Raw genomic sequence first — 27,997 nt, forward strand, 5'->3', positions numbered from 1 at the left:
TCCCGACGATATATATTTCGTTAATGAAACATTAGCAGGCTCCAAATTTATCCAATGATTTTAATTTTTTCTCAAATTTATCCCAGATAAAAATGACTGTAGTGACAAGACCGTTAAACGTTAACAGAGATATAACGGCGGGATGAATTTGGAGAAAAAATGCAAACCATGAGATATATATTATACTTTAAAAAGTATATGATAAATTTGACGGGTAAATTATGAGCTATATGGATAAAAATTCCTTTTATTTATTCCCCACGGTTTCATTTTTAAATTCTCATCATGTAACCGGGAAAAAAAAATTATAACGATAATAACAAAACAATCCCTAATTTTCAGTCTTCCCTCGTCTCTCCAGTCTCTCGTACTCTGTCTCGCATATCGTCTCTCGTTTCTTGGTCTCTCTGTCTCTCCGACCCCCAGCTGTGCTCCTTCTAGTCGGTTCGCCGCGGCCGGTCGCAGCATCTCCACCGAGCCCACTCAGCCCTAGCTCGATCTCTCTGGCCGCCACTACCACCAACCCTCCCCCCCACCCCATACAACAACCTCGGCGGCTCTGCAACTGCATCTCCTCCCCTCACTCTGCAGCAGCTGTGAACGGAACTGCCGAACTGCAAGAGGTAACAGCTTCCTTCCTCTGATAAGGTTTCGTGAATTTGTATATTTTTCTGGCCGCCTGCTGATGAAAGGAACAAATTTCTCCCCAAATTCTTGATGCTTTCGTATGATACTGCAAGAGCAATCAACGTAGACAAAACCCACATGAAATCTCTGGTGAAAGTTGGTTTCTTTCGATATATTATTTATGTTAGTGTACTACTGCCATTATGGTATGCATGTTTTAGATATGTCTGTCCATTAGCTTGATTAGTGTAATTGGATCCTATTCTGTTCTTCTTCTGGTTTGTTGCTTTAATGTGCACTTCTTTCTGTATGGATTGGATTGGGGTCTATGATGAGGTAAACAAACTGTTTTGTCGGTCTATTATCGATTCATTCATTTTGTAACGATCGTCTCAGATCAAGTAACACCCCTTTTATCATTTCATTATGCAGCATTTCATTTAAAAGGTCTTTTTGAGAAAACGCGGATCTGGTGTCTTCAGTGAAGCACTCGAATATCTGTCATGGTTCAGATACACCCAAGTGCTCTTTCAAGTGGGCACCGATTGTCCAGTTACTTTGCTCCTTCCCATTCTACATCCTCGAGTGGGACGAGAATATCTATTGCCAGGTCATTGGTTCTCAAGATGGAACAACCTGTTGATGGTGTAAAGAAGTTATTTGCTTCACATTCTGCTAAAGCTTCTTCATCATTGGTTTGTCAGTCATCGCTTGGTGCCCAGGAGGTTTCGCCCAGGTCATTGTTCTTTAAATTCCTTACTTGATTATTTGCTTGAAAGATTTTGGATTGTGAGTTGAGCAAAGCAAGATCTCAGTGTGCTTAATTTTATAGTGGTTATTCAGGAAAAATGAATGAGAAAGAAGAGAACCGAATAGTAGCTTTTCACCTGGCTTTTAGTTCTATCTTTGGAGTTTACTGCTTGAAGTTAAAAATATGCATGTAGGTTCTTTCTGAGGAATTTGACTATATGCTCCTATACGCTTCAGGAAGGATGAATGGCCTGTGCATGGTTTATCTGAGACGGTCGTAGGTGTCCTGGGAGGGGGACAACTCGGCCGCATGTTGTGTCAAGCAGCTTCTCAAATGGCCATCAAAGTCATCACTTTAGACCCTCTTGAGCACTGTCCTGCCAGTGCAATCGCACACAATCATGTGGTTGGAAGCTTCTCGGATAATGTTGCAATTGAGGAGTTTGCAAAAAGGTGCTTTGTCGGCTCATTCACATTGATACTTTCTTTGTCCCTGCATTTGAAGATTTAACCATAGTCACTCATATTTTGCTTGGTAGTTAGGTGCGGAATATTGACTGTTGAGATTGAACATGTTGATGCTGACACCTTGGAGAAGCTTGAGCAAAGAGGAGTGGACTGTGAACCTAAAGCTTCCACTATACGAATTATCCAGGTTATAATGATTATTATTTTTATGCAGAGTGTGGACCTTAATCTCTCACCTATATATGAGATTATATTTATATAGCATAATGACTTGCATATATGGATGTATAGAGAATTGAAAGTGGGTCAGTGCATGATAATCATATGATTTGGAATTTTTAAATACTTGCAACTGGCTCATTCACATGTAGTGCATTATGCAACTCCTAAGAAATTCATCAGTGAGAGGAATCTTACGTTATCAAATATTTTGGTTTTCTGAAGAATGAGGTGATACATGATAACGTGATATAGCATTTCTCTTGTTGGCTACTCTCTTGGCCATTGCTTCTTGTGTCATTGTTAAACAATAATGGTTTCAACAAATTTCTTTCGCCTCAAATTCTTTTCCTCTTCCATTTGGGATAATGGTTTTAGCTGTTAAGTTTTATAATTGAAATATGTCATGTTGATGAAGCAGAAAATACTTCTTGTTGTATATTGAAATTAATGGATGGGAACTAAATCTATGTCGCAGGATAAATATTCGCAAAAAGTTCATTTTTCTCGGCATGGGATTCCCCTTCCTGAATTTATGCAGGTTAGTCATGTTGTTTACAACTGAAGAACTAGCTAATGACTTATGTTTTGTTCTGTACCTTTAAAATATTGGGGTTGTGACATAGAGGATGGGGAATTGCACAGATAGATGATCTTGAAAGTGCCAATAGAGCTGGTGAGCTATTTGGGTATCCACTTATGATAAAGAGCAAAAGGCTAGCTTATGATGGGCGTGGAAATGCTGTGGCAAAAAGCCCTGAAGTGCTTTCTTCTGCGGTAACTGGTAATTGAGAGTTCTATCTTTGCTTTAGTAAATATAATAAATAATAAATAAAGAAGTAAATTGGATTTGACTCAAGGCCGCTAAGGAGGTCACCAATGGTTGATTTTGATTCCTTTGTTTCGTCTTCTGCAGCTCTTGGAGGATACGAACGTGGTCTGTATGTTGAAAAGTGGGCACCGTTCATAAAGGTATAAGGCTTGGCATTATAATTGACCTTCAACTGATGTACTTCCTGCATCAATCTTAGCATGCCATGTTAGTTCAACCACTTGCGTTTCTTGAGATGTCAATAGAAGTCAGTATGCACCTTGATTTTTCTACATTGTATCTTATATTGTTTGATTGGGTTAGTTATGTTGGGATCCATTCCTAGAGTCAATACAATTATTAGGCAATCATCTACTTGATTTGGAAGGTAAGAAACAGTAGGATATTCAGAAGCGAAAATAATGATCCTCAAGCCTTACTGACTAGATTTGTAGATATGGCTTGGCTCAAAGCTTCGTCTGTTGCAAGTTAAAATTAAAGTTAAAGTAGACTTCTGTTGGTTGATTTCTCTGCATATTTTACTGGAATAAAGCATATCTATCCACTTAAAAGAGAGAGAGAGAGAGAGAGCTTTATACTTGTCCTAGGTTGAATCCTAGAAAGCGATATACAAACTACTTATCCTACATCCTGTAGCTTAAGGATTGGACTTGCTTATCATGATTCTTTGTATCGGGGATGGAATTGCTTGTGCATACCTTAGTTTTCTGTGGAAATAAGTTATTTTCGATTTTGGAATTTTGCAGAACTCTGTAAGACCCGAGTTGAAAAGGCTAGGCTGTTAGATGAATCATCTTATCTTGTGTTATTTAGCTAAAATCAGCTTATGTTACATGCCTAGTTAATATGATGAATTAATGCAATGCTGATATTGGATAATGGGCATCTTCTATTTTAAAATTTGTTGCAGGAGCTTGCAGTCATTGTAGCGAGAGGAAGGGATGGTTCTATCCTGTGCTATCCCGTAGTCGAAACTATACATAAGTAATTCCATGGATCTTGTTGTAGAACAACAATTATCCTATTTTAACTGAGTTTTCTTATTTTGCTTCTCCTTGCCATTAATTAAAGGTTTGGAATTTTAGGGACAACATATGCCACATTGTTAAGGCACCTGCTGATGTCCCGTGGAAGGTTCGTAAACTTGCAACTGAGGTTGCACGCGAAGCTGTTAGCTCATTAGAAGGTGCTGGTGTGTTTGCGGTCGAATTGTTCCTTACTGAGGATGGTCAGGTTGTGCTTCTTCTGATCTCAAACGTCTATTAGAGATGCATATTGGCCAACCATTAAATTTTTTTTGCATATATATATATATATATCCTTCTCATGCACGCACTTTTTTCTACAGATCTTACTGAACGAAGTGGCCCCAAGGCCCCATAATAGTGGTCATCACACAATTGAGTCTTGCTATACTTCTCAGTTCGAGCAACACTTGCGAGCTGTTGTTGGCCTTCCTCTTGGCGATCCATCGATGAAAACTCCTGCAGCTATCATGTACAATATGCTGGGTGAAGATGAGGTTGCATTTTCTATACCTTTCTTTCCTTTAACAATCTATTACTGCCCGTGTATCCATTTACATTTTTGTGCTTTGGCGATGATATATGTACAATACGAACTTATAGTGTATGTGCTTTCTCTGCCTTTATTTCTCTCTGTGTTGCATTGACTGAGAAAAGCTTTTGACATTCTCATTAATACCGGACTGCTGAGCTTCTTTTAGGCTTACGAAGTGGTGATATATTATAATTTTCCATGAGCTCTTTCCTAAAAGATACTTTTGATTTTTCTCTTGACACTACATGATAAGAGGTAGAATTACCGAAGTATTTCCAATTCACTGACTTCCAAGTTCCTTTTGAGAATCTTGGTCTTGCTCAGAGCTAAGATGATGAGATACACATGTACAGATCTAGGCTTCATTTACTACTACTTCTCAATATAAACATTCTTGGTGTTAATCTACAAATTTACTTGTAGGGAGAACGGGGCTTTCAATTAGCTCATCAATTGATTCGAAGAGCACTGAGCATACCTGGGGCTGCTGTTCATTGGTATGACAAACCAGGTTAGATGGTGCTTCTTATGGGTTGGGCGGGAGTCAGTTTTTTGTATTTTGGAAATTTTGAACAGTTAAATCAACGTTCTTGTCGATTGTGTAGAAATGCGGAAACAACGTAAGATGGGCCATATTACTATTATCGGCCCTTCTATGGGCATTGTTGAAGCAAGACTGAATGCGATGCTAACTGAAGAAAGTTTGGAATCTCAAACTGCTGGTTAGTTTCTATTCCGTATTTTGATGGTTGATGAATGCCATCTTCCTTGATTTTTCAAAAAGTGATACTCTGTAACAAATGCAGTCCAGCCCCGTGTTGGGATTATAATGGGCTCTGATTCCGACCTTCCTGTGATGAAGGAGGCAGCAAAGATTCTGAACATGTTCAATGTGCCTTACGAGGTTGTCCCTTACACATGCTTTTGTTATTGATTTAAGATTTGTACATGTATAATTATATATGTATGTATGTATGTATGTATGTATGTATATATGTATATGTATATGTATATGTGTGTACTTGCACGTTTGACTTTCAACCTGTGATGGCTTAAAACTTCACAGGTCAGAATAGTTTCTGCTCATAGAACCCCTGACGTGATGTTCAAATATGCCAAGTCAGCTAGCGAGCGGGGTGTTCAGATCATTATAGCGGGTGCTGGTGGTGCAGCTCATTTGCCAGGCGAGTTTATTTCCCTGCGTGATTGGTTGATTAAAAACAAATTTTCATTTTTGAGGACTTCTTGGTACATGAACATCTCAAGCTGTCTCCTTTTCCCAGGTATGATAGCTTCCCTGACTCCCCTACCTGTTATTGGCGTGCCTGTCCGTGCTTCCGTAATGGATGGACTGGACTCCCTTTTATCAATTGTGCAGGTTTGTCTCGACTTAAAATTGGTGCAAGTACATGTTTACGAGTCTCTCTTAGTTTTGCTGATATATATGTATATGTGTGCAATAATTGTTTCAGATGCCGAGAGGTGTCCCTGTAGCCACTGTTGCAGTAAATAATGCCACCAATGCAGGCTTATTGGCTGTAAGAATGCTTGGGGTTGCTGATGTAGATCTCCAGGCTCGGTATGTTTCTCATTGACTCTGTATGATTGTGACCATTATTGTCTTTTTGCCTAAACGTGGAAGCACTTGAAATCGGGAAGAAATGGTTGTTACTGCTAAATCGATTGTGCTCGATTTGCTCCGTGTGCAGGATGAGCCAGTACCAAGAAGGTACGAGAGACGAAGTCGTGGCAAAAGCAGAGAAGCTGGAGCAGGTTGGGTGGGAATCGTACTCGAATTCTTGACTCAGAAACCAATGACCCAATCCCAGCATTTTCTCCTTGCTGATTTCTGGGATCCGCAACGAGAAGATTTTGTACGAAGATAGTTCCCCCAGTAACATTCTTTTACTTAGATGCTGCAGACTTTAAATCCAGAGAGTTACAGAGAATCACTTAAAGGCCTGTTTGGTTTGTAAGTTAAAATCAACTTGATTTTAACTTTTACTTTAACTCAACACACTACATAATAAAAATACACATTTTTCAAGTTAAAAATTTTAACTTTAACTTTAACTAGACACACTACACAATAAAAACACATGTTTCCCAAGTTAAATTTTTAATCTCAACTCATTTGTTTTCCACAATCAAAATTAAAGTTACTTTAATTTTGAATTCAAACGCACCGAGAGTCGGAGAGGGGTTATGCTTCATGGGGAAGGCAGTTGATGATTCTTTGCTATTGGTTTCTTTACAAAAATGCTCGGGTTCCAACTGTGGGAATGTATTTGGATGAATCCTCGATGCAGATTTAGTCGAAATTAACTGAGAAAGAAGGAAACCCTTGCGAGTTCTTGATTCAAGAAAGTAGAATATTGGAGCTGTTTCTTTGTTTTGTTTTTGTTTTTTGTTTTTTTTTTCCCCCTTCCTCTGGGGACACCAACGTAAAATGAGACAAAACGTAGATGGAAGTTGTCAAATGGAGTCTTCATTAGTTGAAACATAAACCAATTTCTTTTTTTTCCGTTTTAACCCTTAAATATGGAAAATGAGGAAGAGGGCCTATTCAATAGGCTAATTATTGATTCCAACAGCTTCCCAACAACGTGCACTCCCTGATTCCAGAATCTCACTTTAATTTATTTTCATTAAATAATAATTATGATTTTCCCTGTCCTTTTCTCTGCTCTTCAGGAAACTCGATTCTGCACCCTCAACTTCTATCTCGGGTTCACTTTGCACCCTAAATTTCACACTATCCTGACATGCTCCCTGAAGTTCGCTCACACCACAGGCCTAACTCCGTTAAAAAAGTTAAAAAGTGTCGATGCGGATGCGGACGTTCTAACTTATTTGAGCCTTTAAGGGAGTCTCGTGACTTTCACGATATGATTTCAGATTATTTTTCCTGGATGGCTCTTCTAGATCCTCAGGCATGGTCAGATCCAAGGAGTGATGAGGGGCAGTTGATCGTTCCCCTTGGAGTCGACAAGGACTAAATTTCTTTTACATCCCACGAATGTTTTAATAAAACTCTTACATGGATCATACTCCCGAGACCGTCAATCCCTGCAACGTTAAGAAGCCATAAAAAATCCTACAAAATTACAGACAATCTACTATGTTATTATCAAAGAGTGGTGCCTTCAGTGAGGCCCTTCAGTGTTCTCCGGTGAATCTTAGAAAGTTCGCGGTGATTTTGCAGGAGGACATAAATCGGAAATGCAGGGTCCATAATTGCACGGTTTAAACTTCATGGTGCAAAATCAAATTTCCCCCCACCCCCTTCCTTTTTTTTTTTTTAAATATTATTTAAGAGTGAAATTTGATTTCTAGTAAATGGGATTCACGTCATCATTTCCTCTCCTCCTTGTGATCAGTGCTTTCATGTAAGAGGAGCGAACATTCCATGGCCTGCATAACAATAATGAGATTTGACTATCTTAGGCTGTCCTGTCGTCCTCACCTTGGTCTACTTCATATTGCAAGTCAACCCCTTCTTCTTGAAGGAAAAGGAAGAAACTCAATCTCAACCGATTCTCGTAGTCCATTAGAGAATGATCTCCATAAAAAAGTGCCAGCTGAAGTTCGTGCTGACATCAATCCGTAAATGATCCCGTGTGACCTGAGATATTACAATATCTTCCCATGAGGACAATGTGAGCCAGTTTGATAGCAAAACATGTCCATTTTTTTCGCATAATGACTGCTTTCATTGCTCCTTCCAGCGTTGTTCTTGTAATTTTCGGTTCCTTGTATGAACTAAAGTATGCCTGCTCATATATGCGAATTAAGCCACGGATAATCTTCCCAATGGAGCCAAAAAGAGAAAAGTATGTGAGGTAAAGGTGATTTATGTTGATGATATGTTAGCTTCTTTCAAGTTGTTTCTGCAGTTTTATGCTAATGATGCAGAAGTCGGGATTTGGAATCTCTTTTGCAGGTTTTATGGTAATGAGAAGCAAACACCGGAAAAGCCGCTGCCCCTATACAAGGTACCGAGCAGCAAACTCCCAAAGTTCGTGGGGTTTAAGGTTACCTTACCTGAAACAGCTGGGACAGCAGAGAAGCCCTGGATCGGGACCCCGATCCTCGACCCAGGAAGCGGCCTTGTCCTCCTATGGAACAGGATCTTCCTTTTCTCCTGTCTCATGGCCCTGTTCATGGACCCGCTCTTCTTTTACCTCCCATCGGTAGTAGTAAACGGCGGTGGTACTTATAGTAGCAGCTCGTCCTGTATGACCACAGACCTGAACCTGGGCATCGTCGTCACGTTTTTCCGAACAGTCGCCGATGTTTTCTACCTTCTGCAGGTGATGGTCAAGTTCCGAACTGCTTATGTGTCCCCGACTTCTCGGGCATTCGGGAGAGGCGAGCTTGTTACGGACCTGAAGCTGATTGCTAAGAGGTACTTGAGATCAGGTTTCTTCGTGGATCTGCTAGCTGCCCTGCCTCTTCCCCAGGTACACTGTCCCATTAGTTCGGTTAATCAGACATTCTTTATAGTCGACAGATTTCTGCCCAGAATAAGATTTGGTCTCGAAAAGTACCGTGATAGCAGCTGATTTGGGCCCAATATCGTTCCTCTTCCACGCAGAATGTGATATGGTTCGTTCTACCAGCAACAAGAAGTTCCCGAGCAGCTCATACCAACAATGCTCTCGTGCTGATCGTTCTGTTTCAGTACATTCCCCGATTGTACCTCATCTTCCCGTTAAGTTCACATATAACAAAAGCTACTGGAGTTGTTGCGAAGACGGCTTGGGCTGGAGCTGCTTATAATCTCCTACTCTACATGTTAGCAAGTCATGTATGTAAAAATCTAGAACTAGAACTTCGCTGGTATCAATGCTTGATTATATATTTGTCGCTTCAAAAATGGTCATTGTCCAAATGAATATCTGGTTTTTTTTCAGTTCTCAAGAGCATTAGTTAGTTCGGTTTGGCTGTTCAGTTCGTGCACATTCTAGAGAGATCGAAGGGTTATATCTCTTCTGGGAATTGGGACCAAATCTTATAGCCTCAAGCTCTATTTCTTGTAGGTTTTGGGGGCCTCATGGTACCTTCTCTCGATTGAGAGGCATGCAGGTTGTTTGAAATCGGCATGTGATAACGAACTCGTGCCAATGAAGTGTTTCCTTCGGTATTTGGACTGCAATACCTTGGAGGACGCTGATCGAAAAGTTTGGGTAGAGAACACTACTGTTTTTAGTATTTGTGATCCCAACCAAAGTGACAGTTCGTTCAAGTACGGCATATTCGCTAGTGCAGTGACACAGAGCATCGTATCTTCGGACTTTGTCGAGAAGTATTTGTATTGCCTCTGGTGGGGTCTACAGAACTTGAGGTACATATATGTATGACTCGACACATTTTTTGCAGTTATTGTAGCTGTTAGCTTATTGCTAACAACTTTCTGTATTGTTTGCTCTGAAATGCAATGTCCTGCAGTTCATATGGCCAGACATTGAGCACGAGCACATTCATCGGGGAGACCGCTTTTTCGATATTGATCGCTATTCTCGGACTTGTTTTATTCGCTCACCTCATCGGAAATATGCAGGTATGGAAAATTAAAGAAGGAACGCATTTTGATCCTTTATAGTACATTGAGTCATTGGTTTATGCTTAAATTTTTTCTGCCTTTGTAGACCTATCTGCAATCGATTACGGTGAGGCTCGAGGAGTGGAGACTTAAGAGACGGGACACAGAAGAATGGATGAGACATCGTCAGCTTCCTCAGGACCTTCGGGAGCGAGTCCGGCAGTTCGTGCAGTACAAGTGGTTAGCAACAAGGGGAGTCAATGAGGAATCCATCTTGCGTGCTTTACCATCCGATCTCCGTAGAGACATCCAACGCCACCTGTGCTTGGACCTTGTCCGACGGGTAAATCACGGTGACATCATTTATCTATACACACAGATTTTTCAACTGCTTTCATAGAAACCATTCTCTTAAACTGCTTCTCATTGATCTGCAGGTCCCTTTCTTCTCACAAATGGCGATCAGCTGCTTGATGCGATATGCGAGCGGCTCGTGTCCTCTCTGAGCACCAAAGGCACGTACATTGTCCGTGAGGGGGACCCAGTGACGGAGATGCTCTTCATAATTCGGGGGAGGCTCGACAGCTCCACAACCAACGGCGGACGGACAGGCTTCTTCAACTCGATCACATTGAGACCAGGCGACTTCTGTGGGGAGGAGCTGCTCGCATGGGCCTTGCTCCCAAGGTCGACCCTCAACCTGCCATCATCCACGAGGACTGTACGGTCACTTGACGAGGTCGAGGGTTTCGCCCTTCGTGCCGAAGACCTCAAGTTTGTAGCGAACCAGTTCCGGCGACTCCACAGCAAGAAGCTGCAGCACACATTCCGGTTTTATTCCTACCACTGGAGAACGTGGGCAGCTTGCTTCATTCAGGCTGCGTGGCGTCGGTATAAGAGAAGGATGTGTGCCAAGAGCCTTAGCATGTGGGAGTACTCTCTCGACTCTGCCGAGCAAGTGGGAACTGTCAACGGGACCAAACAGGATGAGAACGAGGAGGAAGAGCGCAGCTCGAGCTATACGCCATCCTGTCAAGCGAAACAGCACCTTGGGGTGACGATACTGGCATCGAGGTTCGCGGCGAATACCCGGAAAGGGACCCAGAAAGCGAAGAATGCCGAGATGCCCAAGCTACAGAAGCCCGAGGAGCCCAACTTTTCCGCTGAGCTCGATGACGAGTGAACATACGATGTACACATGACTAAAAAAATCTAGAATTGGTACGGACTATTTCAGTGAGAGTGAAAGGCTTGCATTGACGAGGTATCTAAATTGCATTTAGTGTCTATACATCCATTTGTTGCATACTAAAAAATTTAATTGTACCAAAGTAGGTTAGTTCAAGTGGTTTTTCACTTAAGCAACGTCTCGGGTTAGAGTCCTTGTGAATGCAAAAAATTCATATTGGGAGGGATTTACCCTTAGCGGGCCGACCTGACTCTATTGAATTAATCGAAGCTCAATTGGCCTTTCGGATATCAGGTTTCGCACCGAAAAAAAATGTAATGCACTGGTACTTGCCCATAACCAAGAGGTTTCAAATTCAATATCCAATAAGACTACCCGTGTTCAAGTGGTTTTCCAATTAAGCAAGATCTCGGGCTAGAGTTATTGTGAATGCAAAAAATTCATGTTTGGAGAGATTTACCCTTAGCGGGCCGACCCGACTCTTCTGGGATTAATCGAGACCTAATTGGCTTTTCGGATACCAGGGTTCACACCGAAAAAAAAAGTGTAACGCAATGGCACTTGTCCATAACCAAGATGTTTCATATTAGATATCCAATGGGACTACCCGCGTCCATTTATTAGATATAATGATTTCTATTTTATTACATTAAGTTCATAAGAATCCCTTGTAATAGAAAAAAAAAATATGAAACTAGCTAATTGAAATCTTGATCAATTTTATATTATGGTGTTTCAATTCAATTCCTGGAAAAAGGGAGAAGCAATTTCCGTGTTTGAAACACAAAAGCTGCCCTTAAAAAATCGCAAATGGATTCATTGGACTCTACCTATAGAACAAGAAGTTCATGTTACAAAATGATTAATGCGTGAAAATTTAGATAAAAGAAGTAAAGAGGTATTCAATATCGTTGGACTATGCAATCACTTTCTGAACCATTGAAATAATCAGAAGGAAACCAGACCAATTTGGTACAAGCAAATTTTTTTTCCCATTTTATTAGTTAGTTAAAAGTACTAATAGCATGCTATGTCATTCTTAACTAGGTGAAACGCCCGAACACCTAGAATTACTACGACAATCAACTAATCAACTATCATTATAGAATTTAGGGTAAATTGCACTGGTGGTTCAAAAAGTTTTACGAATGTTATAATATGGTACAAAAAGTTTTTTTTGCTACTTAATGATACACAATCTTTCAAAGTTGTTTTCAGTTTAGTATATACCGTCAACTCGCGATTGACACCATCAAGTTGACTCCGACGTGGCTCACTACGTGTCAGTATCTTTCTGACGTTGCGGAAATAGTAACCTATCTCTTTGGGGCGGGAAAACATGGGTGGCAAAGAGGACTAGAATTAAACAAAAATAAAAGTAAAAATAAAGGAGAGAACTTCAAATATAAGAGAAGAGGAGAGAGAGAGAGGAAAGAACTTACAAAGTGCTGAATGAGAGGAAAGAACTTACAAAGTGCTGAATGAGAAAGGAGAAACCGTTCGTCTCTCTCGGTCCAAGCTCTCTCTTTTACCATTGAAAATCTGATTTTGAGTGCAATTGAAGGTTTTAGGGTAATCAAATACCAGTGTGAGGGTCATTAAATGCAATAGGTGAGACAAAGTGTTGAGGGAGAACTGAGACAGAGTGTTGAGGGAGAAAGAAAACCCATAATCTCTCTGGCTAAGCTCTCTCTTTTGCAATCAAAATCTGATTTTGAGTGCGATCAGAGTTTGAGGGTGATCAAAGACCATCGTGAGGGTTGTCAAGTGCAATGGCGTTCGTTCCCAAAGATGAAGTTCGATTTAGAAATGAAGGGGATGGTGCTCCCTTGTATGGTAAGTCATCTACTTTTGAGCTATGTGGATGATTTGTCCTGTTTAAACTTTGGCTTTAGAAAGGACATGCAAAACCCTTGTCACATTTTTTAAGTGAAACTAGAGTAATGATCTTACTTGAAATAGTTTTGAGACATTTTCTCTTTTGGAAAAAGTTCTGATCTTTTTTTTTTCTTGCTAGTGCATATGAGATGTTTGAAGGACATTGTACAGTATAAATGATTTGATGCTTGTTTTTGACATATGAAGGTTCTCAATATTTTACAATCGAATATTATCATGGGGGCAAGTTTGAACATGGCAGGATACATATTGTTTATGTTGGGGGTGAACTAGATTTTGTGGATTTTGTATCTGTTGACTACATATTCCTGCTAGAGATTGATGCTGATGTTAAGAAGTTAGGAATAAGGGGATTTGCAAATTACTTTTGGACAACTAATGTAGAGAAGTTGGGTGATAGTCTAGAGAAACTTCAAACTGATGAGGATACATTGAAGATGACAAATCAAGCTCTAAGGGAAGGGAATTATGTGCATTTATACATTGTTACTAAATTAGCACAAGTGGTGCTAGAGGAGTATATCAAAGAGGAACAAGCAAGGAAAGTTCCTAGTAATGTTAGGATCGAGGAGTTAGAAGATGAAAATCCCCCATGCTAGTGCAAAGGCTTAAGAACAAGGTTTTCAGAATCGCGATTCTACCTAGAATCGGTCGAGGGTCGTAGAATCGTGAATCGTAAGATTCTACCTGTAATTAAAAAAATAAAAAATATATATATGTAGCATACTTTCCTGAAGAAAAAAAATCAATCCTTTTTCATTCAAATAAAAACCACAAACCAACAAATCAACAATAAGTTGTAAAATGATAAAAATACAAAATATCGTTACAAATGATCGAAATTCAAGGTCCAAAATTCCAAATCAAACTCCCGAAATAAAAAGTTAACAACATAAGTCATAACTCATAACATAAAATGAACAAACATATCAAATATCATTCAAATCTTCGTAGGAAATTTTATCTCTTTTTTTTAATCCGGCAAAAAAAAAAAGAAATAAAATGGTTGGCTATCTTTGGCGGGAAGAGCTGGGCATTGAGAAACACAATCAACGGTCGATTCACAGTCAGGTGATTCGAGTGTATACGTGTTGCTCATCTGACACAGGACGCATGAAACTACCCTGCTCCTGCCTCCTCCCCATTTTGTCCTCTTCATCTTCTTGTTCCTCTTCCCCAAGACACATTTTTATTTGCAGGAAATGACCAAAAAACAGCAAAAAGAGCAAAAATAGAGCACAGAGGAAAAAGCTCCCTTGTCTCTGTCTCCGGTCGTCGTCTCCTCCAAAAAGCAGAGCTGCTCGTCCTCCTCCTCATCCCTTCCCCATTGTTGTTCCTTAATGCAGTTATCTAATGAATTTTTTTATCTAATCATACGACATCAAAAGCAAAAGCACCCATAAATACGGACTCACAGAGCTCGTTGGACACTCGGAACAACCAAACAAGAAGAAATGGTTTAATCTTCACCTCGGACTGTCGGAGAGTCGAACGAATCGGAGATTAGGTAATGGGTTAGGGCACAAAATTGTCGGGGAGAAAGGGAAAAGCAGGGGAAAAAAAAAAGAATCTGTCGGGCTCGGGGCCAATGGGCTGGGTTTCGGCCCGACTCTGGCTTGCCCTTCACTAGAGGGCCCGAATTAGGCCTGGGCTTCTCCCGAATCTGGGCTGAATCAGGAATCGCAGAATCGGCCCGATTCACTTCCGATTTTACATTTTCCGAGTCACCACTCCGAATCGGAATCGTATTACCCCATTTGAATTGTAGAATCGTACGATTCTACGATTCTGAAAACCATGCTTAAGAATATTAGAAGCAGAAGAAGATCCCTTCTTATTGGTTGGCATGCAGATGATAGGGGTTTGGCTGATGTTTGGTCAGTCAGTGGTAGGGCTGTAGTTGAGCCTGGAGTTAGGTCAGTCAGTCGTGGGGAAGACAGAGTGGCGGCATTAGGAAATGTTGGTCATACTGTTGGAGATGCATTTCATGGAACTGATGTGTTTTTAAATATTGATTGGGTTGATATTAACTAGGAAGAGATCGATAAACTTACATCTTCTGCAAGAGTGAATGCCAATGCAACCTCTGCTTTTAATACTATGGAGGGGCAAGAAAAAACTGAGAGATAATAAGTTGGACCATGATTATAAGGCGAAATGCAATAGAGTGAAGTTGTGGAGGGCAAGAAACCATGCCCTGGATATATTAAGGACCTCAAATGTCAAACAATATGCTAAGTTGAGAGACTATGCTGGAGAACTTACAAAGACCAATCTTGGAACCAAGTCATTGGGTGTGACCAAATGATTTTTCAGAATATGTATATATGTCTTGATACTTGCAATAGGGGTTTCTTAAGTGGTTGCAGGCCAGTAATTGTGTTGGATGGTTGTTGGTTGAAAGGCAGATATGGGGGGCAACTTTTGCAGCAGTTGGGATTGATGCAAACGATTACATCTATCATATAGCATATGGAGTAATGGATATTGAATACAGAGAAATATGGTCATGGTTTCTAAGAAATCTAGCTCATGACCAATATTCAGAATTCTAGACCTTGAACCTTCATGGGAGACAAGGAAAATGTATGTAGCGTTTGGTTTCAAAGTAAGATTTTAAAATCAGATTTTGATTTTGAAAAAGAGCGATATAAATGGAGCTCACCCTTTGACTTTGTATGAGTTATTTTGTTTTGTTATTGAAAAAGAGTGGTATAAATGGGGCCCACTCTTTGACTTTGTATAAGTTATTTTGTTTTGTTGTGGGTAGAACTAGGTTAAAGTTCTGATTTTCAAATAACATTGTGAAACCAAACAAGCCAATAAAACTCTTAGTTCATTTATATGTAGATGAATACATAGTTATTTAAGCCATATTGTTAGTTATCTTAATTGCTTTTTATTCCTCTGTTATTTAGGGATTTTCCTGACGATGAGAAAAGGTATTGCATACGTCATCTATGGAAGAATTTATGCACCATACAGACTATCAAAAAAGGGAAAGAGCTTAAAGATCTTTTTTGGACAGCTGCTAAAGCTACTTACCCAGGTGAATTCTTTAGAGCCATGAAAGTGTTCAAGAGTGATGATGAAAAGGCTTGGCGGTGGCTCCAAGATAAGGACCCATCACAATGGTCTTATTATCATTTTAGACCATACCCCAAGTGCGATGTTATGTTGAATAACCATTGTGAATGCTTCAACCGGTAATAGATATATTTAAGCATTTAAGTGAAAAATATAAGTTCAAAGTATGTGTTGATGCTTAATTCATTCATTTCTTTTGTAGGTGGACGTTCATCGATCGATAATTCAATTTCTCGGGATCCATCGATACTGTCGGAATGAATACATCGAAATTGAGAAATTCGAAAAATAATCGGCTCTATGAGAATTCCAATTTGCATCGACAGAGATCGAATCTTGATAAAAATCGACATTGAACTTTTGCAACACGTCAGTCGTAATTGCTTGATTATTTTCAAAATTTTTGTCTTTTCAATCGGTATCCAAAAAATAATCCAAGACCACCGCTGTATTCAGAAAAATTCGAGGATCAATGTTATGTAAAGAAATATTTTTTGGTCCTGAATATTGTTTTGAATTTGAAAATCGAAATTAACGCACTTATGGCCTGAAATTCTCGTCTTTTTCAATCGGATACTTGAAAAATGATCCAAGATCACTATTACTTTCAGAAAAATTCAAGGATCAATATTATGCAGAGAAATATATTTTGATCCCGAATATAATTTTGAATTTTGAAAAAAAGGAATTGATGCACATAAAACCCAATGATGTCTTGTGGAGCTTTTTTTCTTTTCTTCTTTTTTTCTCTTTCTGAAAAAGATCAAAATTTGAGTTAAATTATAGGAATGTCAATTTCAAAAGCCATGAATGCATCGAGCGATAGTCAAAGATGACTTTCTTGATAAATGGATAACATAGTTGGGTCCTCCTCGACGGTCCTCGAGTGCTAGTGGACTAAAACTAGATGCTAACAGCTTGCCCCTCTTTGGCCAGATTCTCGAGTAGAGAATGCGACCAAAGACCTTGAGAAGGACCTCGGTTTGGTCAAGGTGATAGCCATGGTGCCTCCAATGGCCATTTGCCGTCCTCATCTTTGGATATGTCGGAGAAGACCGTGCGAGTGTACAGACCTATTTCTTGCTGGTCAGGGGTGCCCTCGACACCAAGCAAGAAGGAATGCAGAAGGGTAGTGCAAGGCACGTGCGGGGAAAAGGAAAGTTGTATGGAACAAAAATTGGAACCCAATAGCAATATGAGAGTGTTAAAATTCGAAAGTAGTAAATAGGTGTGAAATGCAAAAGCAATAAATGAGTGTGAAACCCGAAAGCAGTAGATGGGTGTGAAAACCAAAATATAGTAGGTGGGTGTGAAATTCGAAATGCAGTATATTGGTGTGAAATCAAAAATCAGTAAATGGATGTGAAACCCGAAAGCAGTAAATGGCGCAAGAAGCGCGGACAGAAAAGTAAGATTGGGCTGGATCCGAGTTGAGCATGGCGCGACAGGAAAAATAAAATCGAGGTGGACTCAAGATTGCACAAGATGCAACAGAAAAGTAAAATCGGGGTGGACTTGAGATGCGCATGGCCTGACAGGAAAGTAAAATTGGGGCGGACTTTAGATACGCATGGCGCGATAGGAAGAGTAAAATTGGGGTGGACCTGAGATGGAAAGGTGAAGCGGCTACGTTCCGAGAAAATTGATTGACACTAAAAACGTGTGTGACTGTTGTTGCAAATTTAATGTTTGTGTGGACTATTATGCAAATTATCCTGCAAATTTAAAAACTTAAAGGATTAAAAGATAAAAGTAAATAACTAGCGAGAGAACCGATGGAAAATATTAAAATAATATACATCGTGCCATTTGATTAGTCCACGTAGACAGGGTTTAGTACCCTTGCTAATCTGCCAGGTGCCATAGCTCGCGCCGAATCTGAATTGTTCTTTCTCGAACAGAACCGAATCAGATTCAGTAATTCTCCCACCTTGTCTTCATCAGGGGACACGTGGCGCTCTCCTATGTTTTTAGCAACTCATTTCCTACCTCCCTCCCTCCATCTTATTTCTTCTTCTTCTTCGCGGTCTCCTCGCTGTCTTTCGAGTCGACCATTATTAACTGCTTTACTTCAACTCGTCCGTCCTCTCTTCCTGCCCATTCCCCTCGACGCCTTCTTCGATTCCCCAACGTTCTTCTCAACTGTCAGCGGCTCGATCCTCCTCCGCCTCTCCTCATCTATGTCCACTTCACCTACTCCCACCGCCCCAACTTCTTCTTCTTCTTCTTCTTCTTCTTCTTCTTCTGGAGGATCGGACGCCCTTTGCAGGACTCGGATTCTATCCAGCAAGCTCTACTTCGACGTTCCTCCGAACAAGGTGGGGTAACCCTCGCCATCAGTTTCGAATTGATCTCATTTGCACTTGAATTGAAGCTATGTCTTATGCAGTGCTGATTATATATATATATATATATATCATTGCCAGGTCCCGCTGATTTACTCGCCTGCATATGACATCGCCTTCTTAGGAATCGAGAAACTGTAAGTCTCATGGGTGGCAATCTCTCTATCTCTCTTCTCTGGTTGGTAATTTAACGCATATGGACTGACTTCGAGTTGGGTTCTGCCAATTATTTAGTTTTTGTTTTTCTTGGGGAGCTATATCTGATTAGTTCAATCCGTTTGATTGAAGGTCGAGTGTAAGTCAGTTTTCGTATATATTAAATTCTTAATCAATAGTGGATTGTGCTCGAATTCAGCCGGAGATTTGACTTAAAGTTAGAACTGCGGGGTGCTGAGTCCTAAGCCACTTAAACGTTAGATGATAATATAACTATCTGGTTTGATTACCACAGTGTCGCTGTCATTTAGCAAGATAGTGATCCCATTTTACGAGCATATAACTGAAAACAAGATGACCGTGGCCGTTAAGTGCCGGCACTACTTATCGATATAATGGCTGCTATTTGCCATCATAGAATTTCTTCTTCTTTTTTAGTTTGTTCAAGTCTTTTGACACGTCGAGTAAAATATGTTTGGGGCTTGCAAGTATTGGTATTATTAGCTGGTGTTCGTAATTTGTAGTTCTGGGTATATATCTTTATCAGTTGAAATGACTAGAGGTAATTCGGCCTTGCTTATGGGAGTTTTTATGTTTATTATCGCTGCAGGCACCCTTTTGATTCTTCAAAGTGGGGTAGGATATGCCACTTCCTTATATCCGAAGGTATTGTGGAGAAAAAATGGATCATTGAGCCTCTGGAAGCATCAAAGGATGATCTTCTTGTGGTTGGTTCTGATTTGCTCAGAGATTTCTCCTCTTCCTCGTTATCTTTTCCCTTTTGATGTCTTCCGTTGTCCTTCCTCCCTTTCATTGTTTCTTTTGGCCAGTTGGTAACAGAATAGTAACCCATATCTTCTATTTTTGTTCATAAAATGAGATTGCCAAATGGTTTAGGACGAGATCCAACTTAGATTGGAGGTACATTGGAACTTGTACCATCACTGCCTGAAAGTAGAGAAAGGCTACGGAAACTGTCCCAGCTACATGCGAACTGATTGTTATTTGCATCTGATTCTACTAGCAGCTTGATTTATCATTGATGAGATGTGCGAGTATAGGTTTCAAATTTCTAAGCTTTGTATGACATTCTGCTTAATTAGTTTTTGCAAGTGATTTAAAGGAAACCTTTACCAGTGCCTGTTGAATGTCTAAAAGTTGCTGCTATAGCTGTGGACTGAAGGTTTCAAGCAATTCTTGTGTTTAACTGTCTTTTTCCCCCTCTTCTCCTGGGCTAGAAAAACTTCTCTCTTGTGTTTAGATTGTGGAGTCATTACTACATATCATATTGCTAAGTTGTCCAGATGAGCACAAGTATTAACCGACGACTGGCTGCATGTTGACTCTACTAGTTTGGTAAAGCAATTTATGTAACAACCTTTTACCATATATAACAGAAGATTATCCCCTTATCTGGTAGCGCTGGTATTATTGTCTTTTCTAGTAAAGATAGTCCCCAACTTGCATTTGATTGCAGTTTTTGTGCAACTTCCCCTCAGTTCATTTTTTCTTCTTGATTAATTATAAGTTAACTTGCAAATTTCACATTTTTTAGTGCACATCTATGAAATGGTACTGTGCATTGGACATTTGAATTCAGTGAAAGATCATTGATGCACTTGTCATATCAAACTCCTCCAATTTTAGTTTTTTTTGAGTAAGTTGCTATCGAATGTATGAATCGGATCTAAGCTCATTCTATTTGTTAATAGGTGCATTCAGAGTCATACTTGAATAGTCTGAAATGGAGTGGAAAAGTTGCCATGATAGTCGAGGTAATTTTTATTTCCTGAATCTGTCTACTAGTATTTTCTGTTCTCATTTCATTTCTTCACTGATTGTGACTCTCGCGATTTGCATGGGAGAGGATAGAAAAAGGGAAATTTTGATTCTCTTCCTTCTCATAAAAAGTTTTCTACATAATTCAAAAAAAGGAACAAGTTTCCTGCCCCTTTTGAAGGCCCAATGTTAGGTCAATGGATCCTCTGCCCATTTAAAGCATCTTGGATTCTCAACTCTTCTGATGCCTAAGAAATTGACCTGATAATTTTTCATTGAAAAAGTATGCTCTAAAGACGGACTTGTTTTACAGGTACCTCCAGTGGCATTGATACCTAATTGCCTTGTGCAACAAAAGGTTCTGCATCCATTTCGTAAGCAGGTCTGACCACCATTAATCCTTCAAATCGTACTCTTGGTTCACCATAGTTGTCAGTATGAGAATCTCCCTTCGGTACATTAGTACCTGACTGTTTTTCTGGTCCAATTTCTGGAATGGACCAAAATGAATATATGCTGCTGCAAGATGAAACGAACCATCCAATTCACACAGAAAACAGGTTCAAACTAGCCTGTTGTCTGTGAATTGTGCTGAACCTGATAATCGCCAGTCTTATATAATTTTGGCATTATAAGCCAATCTTATATAATTTTGACATTAAGACCATGACATTGTTCCTAAACCTAATTTATATGAGCAGTTATCCCATTGAAATCTGAGGTAGACTGAAGAATCCATGAACCCATACCTGGTCCCAGTTAGTTGTTGGTCAGTTCTAATGTTAATGTAGTTTGGTGCAGGTGGGAGGTACTATTTTGGCAGCTAAGCTTGCAAAGGAGCGAGGATGGGCCATCAATGTAGGAGGAGGATTTCATCATTGTTCTGCTGAAAAGGGCGGTGGATTTTGTGCTTATGCAGACATATCACTTTGCATACACTTTGCTTATATTCGCTTAAACATATCAAGGTACAAATAATTGCTGAGGAATGTATTGAAGAGTTCGTTCCACAAAGCTTTCTTAGTAATTACACCATTTTTACAGGGTGATGATAATTGATCTAGATGCACATCAAGGGAATGGGCATGAGACAGATTTCGCTAACGACAGTATGCTTACTACTATGTGCTCATGGTGAATTGTGCATCTCATGTGGAATATCCTGTAACTGCTTCTTTGCTGACAGGACGAGTTTACATCCTTGACATGTTCAACCCCCAAATATATCCCCATGTAAGTGTTCTTGTCAATCCACTCCTAGTTGAAATGATTTCGTCATGCTGCTCAGTTAATAATTCTATTATGTATCATTAGGACTATGAGGCAAGGAGATATATTCATCAGAAGGTGGAAGTGAAGGTAATAATCGGTCCCTTATATAAAAGTCTCATTGGAAGTGGTGAAGATTCTTCCTCAGGAAGGAATTTTATGTTAAAGATCATATTACGTAGATCCTACTTGCTTCCGTGTTTTTGATCCTCTGCATTTGCTTTAATGGGAACCAACTAACAGATTGGGACCACCACCGAAGTTTACCTGAAGAAACTGGACGAAGCACTTGAGGTGAATGTAGTTCTTGTTTCTCCTATTTCTTCATTTTTCCTGTATTTTGGATCATCTGTTTCTTGAAAGTTGATGGCATTTCAGCATTAACTGGTGAAACTCTCTACAAGTACTCCTTCCCCACCCCTTGTCATATTCCCCATTTTGTTGCTTTTAATCACGAGTTGTGAAGAGTGTCCTCTCATGGACTCTTTATTGGATATACTCTTCTCTCGGGGCATTTTCTGGTGGCTGAAGTCGTTTATTGGAATGCTTAGACATGGAATTTTTGATAACTTTCGGTCTCGCTACTAACTTTTTTTTTTCCAACCCCCCTCCTTTTTGTGAATTTTGTTTTATAGGTTGCTGCTCATGCATTTGATCCTGAATTGATAATTTATAATGCTGGTACTGATATTCTAGAGGGAGATCCTCTGGGGTTACTGAAGGTAATAATTTATTCCGCCTGTTATCATATCAGATGCTTATAATCTGATAATCTTGCAGCTATTTCATTTTGATGATGATGATGATGGTGATCATATCGTTATTGTTACATATTCTCATATGCCAACTGCTGCAGATCAGCCCCAGTGGAGTAGCTAGCAGAGATGAGAAGGTCTTCCTATTTGCTCGTGAGAGGAATATACCAATTGTCATGCTTACATCAGGTTCTAACTCCTTGAACATATGTCCTATGAGGTTTAAATTCATGAAACATTTAATTTGGTAAACCTAACCTCTCGCTCCCTTCCAGACATTTCACTTAAATCATGTACCAACAGATCATACCTTGTCATTGCCTTTGTATTTCTCCATTTTTCTTGAAAAAAATTTCTTGTTATTTGGGATTTACTCAGTCAGGCATGCCGTTTTAGATGAACTTATGATTAGACATTTGCAGTAGAGCTAGTGGAATTAAATATTGCTACTGGTAAGAAAGGGATTTAATGAAGTGGCACCCACCCCCGCCCTTGTCCTGAAACTAAGGGGTTTTCTGTTAAATTCTTACCAATGAAGTTCCCCTCACCCCTTTATTACCACTGCCCTTATCCCCTATTAGGCCCATGGTCTCCTTTGTAACCGAAGGAAAACAAAATATTACTAATGGATCGTTTTCTGACCTAGAACAGGCAATTCCACGTCATTACAAATAATTCGTTATTCAAACCCAGTTCCTTGTTTGCAGTGCCAAATACACCATTCTCACACAGTCAGGAAGTCTGAGCCACAGAGGAATTCATTTGATAGGAGAAAATCATTCGCAACTGTTATATGAGTACTAAGTTAATTTTCATCTTTTTGTAGATAAATACCTTGATTCTTGGTATTTCATGCGTTTCAGGTGGGTACATGAAATCGAGCGCCAGGGTCATTGCAGACTCGATAGCTAACCTGTCGAAGAAACACATTATAGAAACCGTGAGTTCATAATCAAGATGGTGAATCCCAATGAGGTCTTGTGACATATGCTGATCGACTTAATCCAATGAGAGTTTTGCAAGGGCTTGCATCTCCAGAGTCTCAGGTGCGTTGGTTTCATAGAGTTGAAAGTTGATCATACTGTATATACATACCCAAAAAAAAAAAAAAAACTTGTCTCTGTAATTAATTACCATATGAGCCCACCAGTGAAGTTTTTCGCTCGAGATAAAAAGATCTGGCACGGACCATTGAGATGTTTACTGAATCTGTGCTAGTTATGAAAGGGAAACCATATCGGTGTATTCGCATGTGGATGGAACCAAAATAAATTTACGCTACATTTTTGTTGGTTGTGAGAGTAGTGTTTGTATAATTATATGGTTTGGACTTCAATTTGCTTCTTTACTCGACTGCCATTGCTTGTTTATTTTACTAAGCCTCATATTCGCCCAAAAAATAGAAATTTACTAAGCCTCATACTTTCTTCATGATGGAGACTTGGTAAGGATGCATAGGCGCCGAGGGGCTGAGGGTGGTACATATACTGGTCCCTCAGATTTTGCTGTTCGAAGAAATAATTGATACAATCGGTGTAAAGTCCTCGTTGTTTGGCCTATTGCCTCCTTTGGTGAAACCTCTAGTCCATCTTTAGATCGAGATAGATGGAAAGGTGGAAGAATGGCTCGTGTTATAACGAACACACTCCAGGATCTGGTGCGCGCGCGCGTGTGCGTGTTTTTTTTCCCTAGGGTTGCTAACTCAGATTCGCTGCCCTATTTAAAATCAAGATTTCTTTGTTAGACAGCCCAAATGGCAGAGGCATTGCTAGAAATGGGTTCCCACCTGCAGAGGACTGGATTTTAACGCAGATAGAGAGCTATAGCTGGCGACTTCCAAACTAGAATATTGAAAAAAAAGAATTGATTATCAGAGAGGTACATGTATTTAGTATAATGAAAATAAAATTTTAAATATTTAATAAAAGGTACGGATAGTCCTAACATGAGTGTCGAACATGAAAACTCTCAATCATTGGCGAAAGTACTCTTTAATGAAAAAAATTAGTATAGTGCAATTGGGCATTTTTTTTTTAAATAGAGAAATTTGAGGTTCGAAATTTTATTTTCTCAATGAGGTATACATTTATTTTTCTCATCTGTATTTTGTTAGGCCTAATTTGTAATTGGAAAAGCTACTACGTAGAGTCAGCATAAAATTTAGTGAAAACAATAGTGTAACTGGAGATTCTACGACGGTTAGTATTAAAAAATAACTGCAACGGTTGTTTTATTCTTGACATTCCCCGATATAAGATTATGATGGCGTAAATGTTCTATATCTTTTATCTTAAAGATTTCCCTGTGATATTTTATCTATAATTTATGTCACGTATCTTGTCATCGACATTCAATCTTGCCCGGAACGATCGAATCCGGATAAATATAAGACCGACCGAATTGCATCCGTTCAACCGAATTAAAAATAATTTTATTACTAAGAAAACACAATAGAACAAAGTAATTGCTTGAAGAGCGAGGATTCAGCGGATCAGTAATCGGGAGGGAGCTATTAATATCAGAGGTGGAGGAGGAGCAGTTGAGTTGAAACCAGCGGAGTACTTCGTCAATGATGCTGCTGCATGCTGCTGCCACCACCACTACTCCCCCATGTCGGGTGAAGAAAATCATTAAAAACAAATTCCTAATTTATGGATCAAATATGAATATAACAATTAATGGTAGTAATAATTCTAATGGGCATGAATGCCTGAATCGGAGCTTCACTTGAAGCATATCGGCGGTGGATGATTTGGTGGATTGGATTGTTTAGATTTCTTCAATCCTCTGCTTCACAGAGTCTGAGCATCATTGCCACGAACACGAGGTTTCTACAGACCCTTAGTTCGATTGCTTACTTTTTTTAAGTAAATAAATTATTTTTAATTTGCTTGAACCGGTGCAATTCGGTCAGTTTTATATCGATCCGGTACGGTCTTTTACGGGCGAGATCGAATGTCGATGACAAGATACGTCACCGAAATTATAGATAATCAAAATATCAAGAGTGAATCTTCAAGATAAAAAATATGAGACACTTGTACGGTCATGATTTTATGTCAGGGAATCTGACGACCAAGAATAAAACAATCACGGTGTTTAATTTTTGGTGCAAACAGTTGACTATGTTTTTTTATAAAAATGTTCATGGGTCTAATATAATGAAATAGAAATCCCAATATTTAATATAAAATCAAGTGGTGGTTTTTTTAGTTGGCCACTGTAAACTCACCTTTTTTTACAAGTACTTTTTTTGGGTTACAAAAGTGACTTATGTGTCTAGTACGATAAAATAGAAACCATAATTACTAATAAAATGTCACGAATAGACTCACAAAGTATCAAATCTGAAATGTTTTGATTATCATGCATTGCGCCACTACACTATATCATCTTTTGATATCTATATTAGTATTTTGCTTATCATAAAATTAACAAAAGGAAAGATTATATCGTACAATATGATTTTTTTTTATCATTTTCACAAGATGGCACAATTTATTTTATTTTCACCATATAACACAATTCTTTTACCAGACACACATTGTCAATTCTTAACAAATTAAATAAAATAAAAAATAAACAGGATGGAATCGGTGCCATAGCCACTGTTGTATAAATTGCATTTATTTATATATTTACTAATAATATATTTAACAATTTATATTAGCTATTTAATCTGCTTTTGATTTTTGACTATCTTAATATTTTATTATTGCAGGGAATTAAAGTCCCTATCTTTAATTGTTATTGAATTGTGATTATAATTGTAATTGTTTCTTTTGGCCGTTGATCCCATAATCAATTGCACTGTCAAATGAATTAATTCTTATTCTTTTACAGTTGGTTTATAAAAGCATGAATAGCTAGTATGTTTTGTATGAGAAATATTCTACTCGGTTTATGATTTTTATACTAGTTGGGTTCTAGTGAGGGCGTGTCGTGTTTGCAGTCACGATTTCTCTTCGTGGGCACTGTATCCCGGGGTTGGGTAATTCCTTTAAAGCCGCGCTGCAATTTTTGCGGGAAATTATCTATTCTCAAGAGTTTCATAGAAACGCCTTACCCACTAATTGTTTTCAATTCTTTGTGATTTTTCGTCAAATTATATCTCTTCTTTTGATATGTTAGACAAGTTTATTTCCTGTAATGTTGATTTCGAAATATTATAATATTTTGTGACAAATTTATTTTACTATATTTATTTGTAATTATCCACATTTCAAATATTTTCATAATAGTCACCACCCACTGATGGAGATCGCCGTTGTCTCAAATTGGGGATAGGTGGCCAGTTGGGGATAGGTGGTCCGGGGGATGCCCCCAACCCTCCACCATAAGTTTCATGCTTGCTATTCTTAGTGCTCTTACTCCTCCTCCTCCTAATCTGTGTTATGTTTGGTAACGAAGCTTAATTTACTTAACTTAACTTTTTTCTCAATTAAACAACACAATTATTATTTTTTTATCTTTTCTCTCGTATTTTTTTCTTATCTATTATTTAAATTAATTTTTTAATACTAAATTTTCTCAACTATTCAATATTTTTTCCTCAACTAGTAGGCTAGTGCATGCGTTGCATGCAGAGCACCATGTATTAGTGTAATAAGAATTCAAATTTATTCTCTTATATTACAAGTGACTGTAATTAATGAATTGTCAAGTCATCCATATATATGTATGTGTGATCTATATTTTCAATCAAAATGTGGTCGTCTATTCTTATCTACTGTACCAAGAGCAGTTATATATCTGTTTTTGAAATTTTCTTAGTTATTCGAAATATCTATACTATATATATATCTATATATTTTATAAACCAAAAATTTGGCTCTGGTATCACATTTTCCTTCCCAAATTAGCCTTAGCATTATATTTTTTTAATTAATGTAGACTACAAAATTAAGATTATAATAGTAAATTAGTAACAAATAACCATCACTACCCCTATTTTCACTCTCTCATACCCGTCTTCTCCCTTTATCTTCCTCTTTCTCTCAATTCAAGCATCCAAAGGCTCCTTTTTCCCCTTTTTTTTCAAATATTTTCCTTATTACCTCATACGGTAAATATTGTATAAAAACCTCTCTCAGCTAAAACTCAAATTCAACCTAATAAAGAGCTGAAAATTATTTTATTTAATTTCTATATATTACTACATTATTTATAATTCGGAGAAATGAATTGATTGATATGCTTTGTGGTATAGCATAGTTATTCTTGATATGTTTCAATTTTTAATCATCTTATTTTGTTGTTTGCACGTAGTGCAGATATGTTTATGTACTGAAATAATAGGTGCATTGCATTCTATGTACAAATATAATATTTGAGAAACATTGGTTAAAATGCGTAAGATTAGCTTTGTCTTTGTCTTAAAATGAATGACTTCGTACTTCTTCTGTAAAATGATAAGGACGTTCATTAAGTAGGTAAGCATGTGTTTCTTAAATAAATGCTTTTCAGTAAATACAATAAATAACTGCTCATGAATTGCATTAATATTAACTGATATAA

General features: G+C 38.7%; 3 protein-coding genes across 4 annotated transcripts; all 3 read left to right on the forward strand.

Annotated features, from left to right (window-relative positions):
* The first annotated feature begins 336 nt into the window (after positions 1–336).
* Positions 337–6,511, forward strand: LOC116192767 (phosphoribosylaminoimidazole carboxylase, chloroplastic). 2 transcript variants are annotated; one of them, XM_031521404.1, is made up of 17 exons: positions 337–623; positions 1,060–1,363; positions 1,615–1,830; positions 1,921–2,032; positions 2,543–2,605; positions 2,710–2,848; positions 2,981–3,036; positions 3,807–3,880; positions 3,982–4,129; positions 4,245–4,418; positions 4,880–4,967; positions 5,062–5,178; positions 5,263–5,360; positions 5,523–5,640; positions 5,740–5,834; positions 5,929–6,035; positions 6,166–6,511. In XM_031521404.1, the coding sequence occupies exons 2-17, from the start codon at positions 1,131–1,133 to the stop codon at positions 6,257–6,259; spliced, it is 1,932 nt and encodes a 643-aa protein (XP_031377264.1). In that variant the 5' UTR covers positions 337–623; positions 1,060–1,130; the 3' UTR covers positions 6,260–6,511. The 2 variants fall into 2 exon arrangements, with proteins under 2 accessions (XP_031377264.1, XP_031377265.1); XM_031521405.1 differs by lacking the exon at positions 337–623 and having other exon boundaries at positions 1,099–1,363; positions 1,917–2,032.
* Positions 6,512–7,806: 1,295 nt separating this feature from the next.
* Positions 7,807–11,359, forward strand: LOC116196247 (probable cyclic nucleotide-gated ion channel 14). Its single transcript, XM_031525883.1, is given in 8 exon segments — positions 7,807–8,298; positions 8,400–8,919; positions 9,054–9,266; positions 9,499–9,803; positions 9,908–10,019; positions 10,108–10,344; positions 10,439–10,457; positions 10,460–11,359. Coding segments are annotated over 8 exon segments (2,271 nt in total). The 5' UTR covers positions 7,807–8,158; the 3' UTR covers positions 11,185–11,359.
* Positions 11,360–18,085: 6,726 nt separating this feature from the next.
* Positions 18,086–23,824, forward strand: LOC116192333 (histone deacetylase 2). Its single transcript, XM_031520863.1, has 13 exons — positions 18,086–18,494; positions 18,603–18,658; positions 19,288–19,405; positions 20,390–20,452; positions 20,770–20,838; positions 21,258–21,424; positions 21,501–21,565; positions 21,643–21,689; positions 21,771–21,815; positions 21,969–22,019; positions 22,361–22,447; positions 22,582–22,669; positions 23,344–23,824. The coding sequence occupies exons 1-13, from the start codon at positions 18,141–18,143 to the stop codon at positions 23,430–23,432; spliced, it is 1,299 nt and encodes a 432-aa protein (XP_031376723.1). The 5' UTR covers positions 18,086–18,140; the 3' UTR covers positions 23,433–23,824.
* Positions 23,825–27,997: the final 4,173 nt, after the last annotated feature.

Source organism: Punica granatum, chromosome 1 (assembly GCF_007655135.1).
Source record: "Punica granatum isolate Tunisia-2019 chromosome 1, ASM765513v2, whole genome shotgun sequence".
In the NCBI taxonomy this organism is placed as follows: domain Eukaryota; kingdom Viridiplantae; phylum Streptophyta; class Magnoliopsida; order Myrtales; family Lythraceae; genus Punica; species Punica granatum.

Coding starts and splice junctions, on each gene's coding strand:
- LOC116192333 (XM_031520863.1), top strand. CDS start 18,141: ATGTTTTTAGCAACTCATTTCCTACCTCCCTCCCTCCATCTTATTTCT. Junction 21,425..21,500: donor ATTCGCTTAAACATATCAAG/GTACAAATAATT, acceptor CCATTTTTACAG/GGTGATGATAATTGATCTAG. Junction 22,448..22,581: donor ATCCTCTGGGGTTACTGAAG/GTAATAATTTAT, acceptor CAACTGCTGCAG/ATCAGCCCCAGTGGAGTAGC.
- LOC116192767 (XM_031521404.1), top strand. CDS start 1,131: ATGGTTCAGATACACCCAAGTGCTCTTTCAAGTGGGCACCGATTGTCC. Junction 1,831..1,920: donor ATTGAGGAGTTTGCAAAAAG/GTGCTTTGTCGG, acceptor CTTGGTAGTTAG/GTGCGGAATATTGACTGTTG. Junction 2,849..2,980: donor GCTTTCTTCTGCGGTAACTG/GTAATTGAGAGT, acceptor CGTCTTCTGCAG/CTCTTGGAGGATACGAACGT.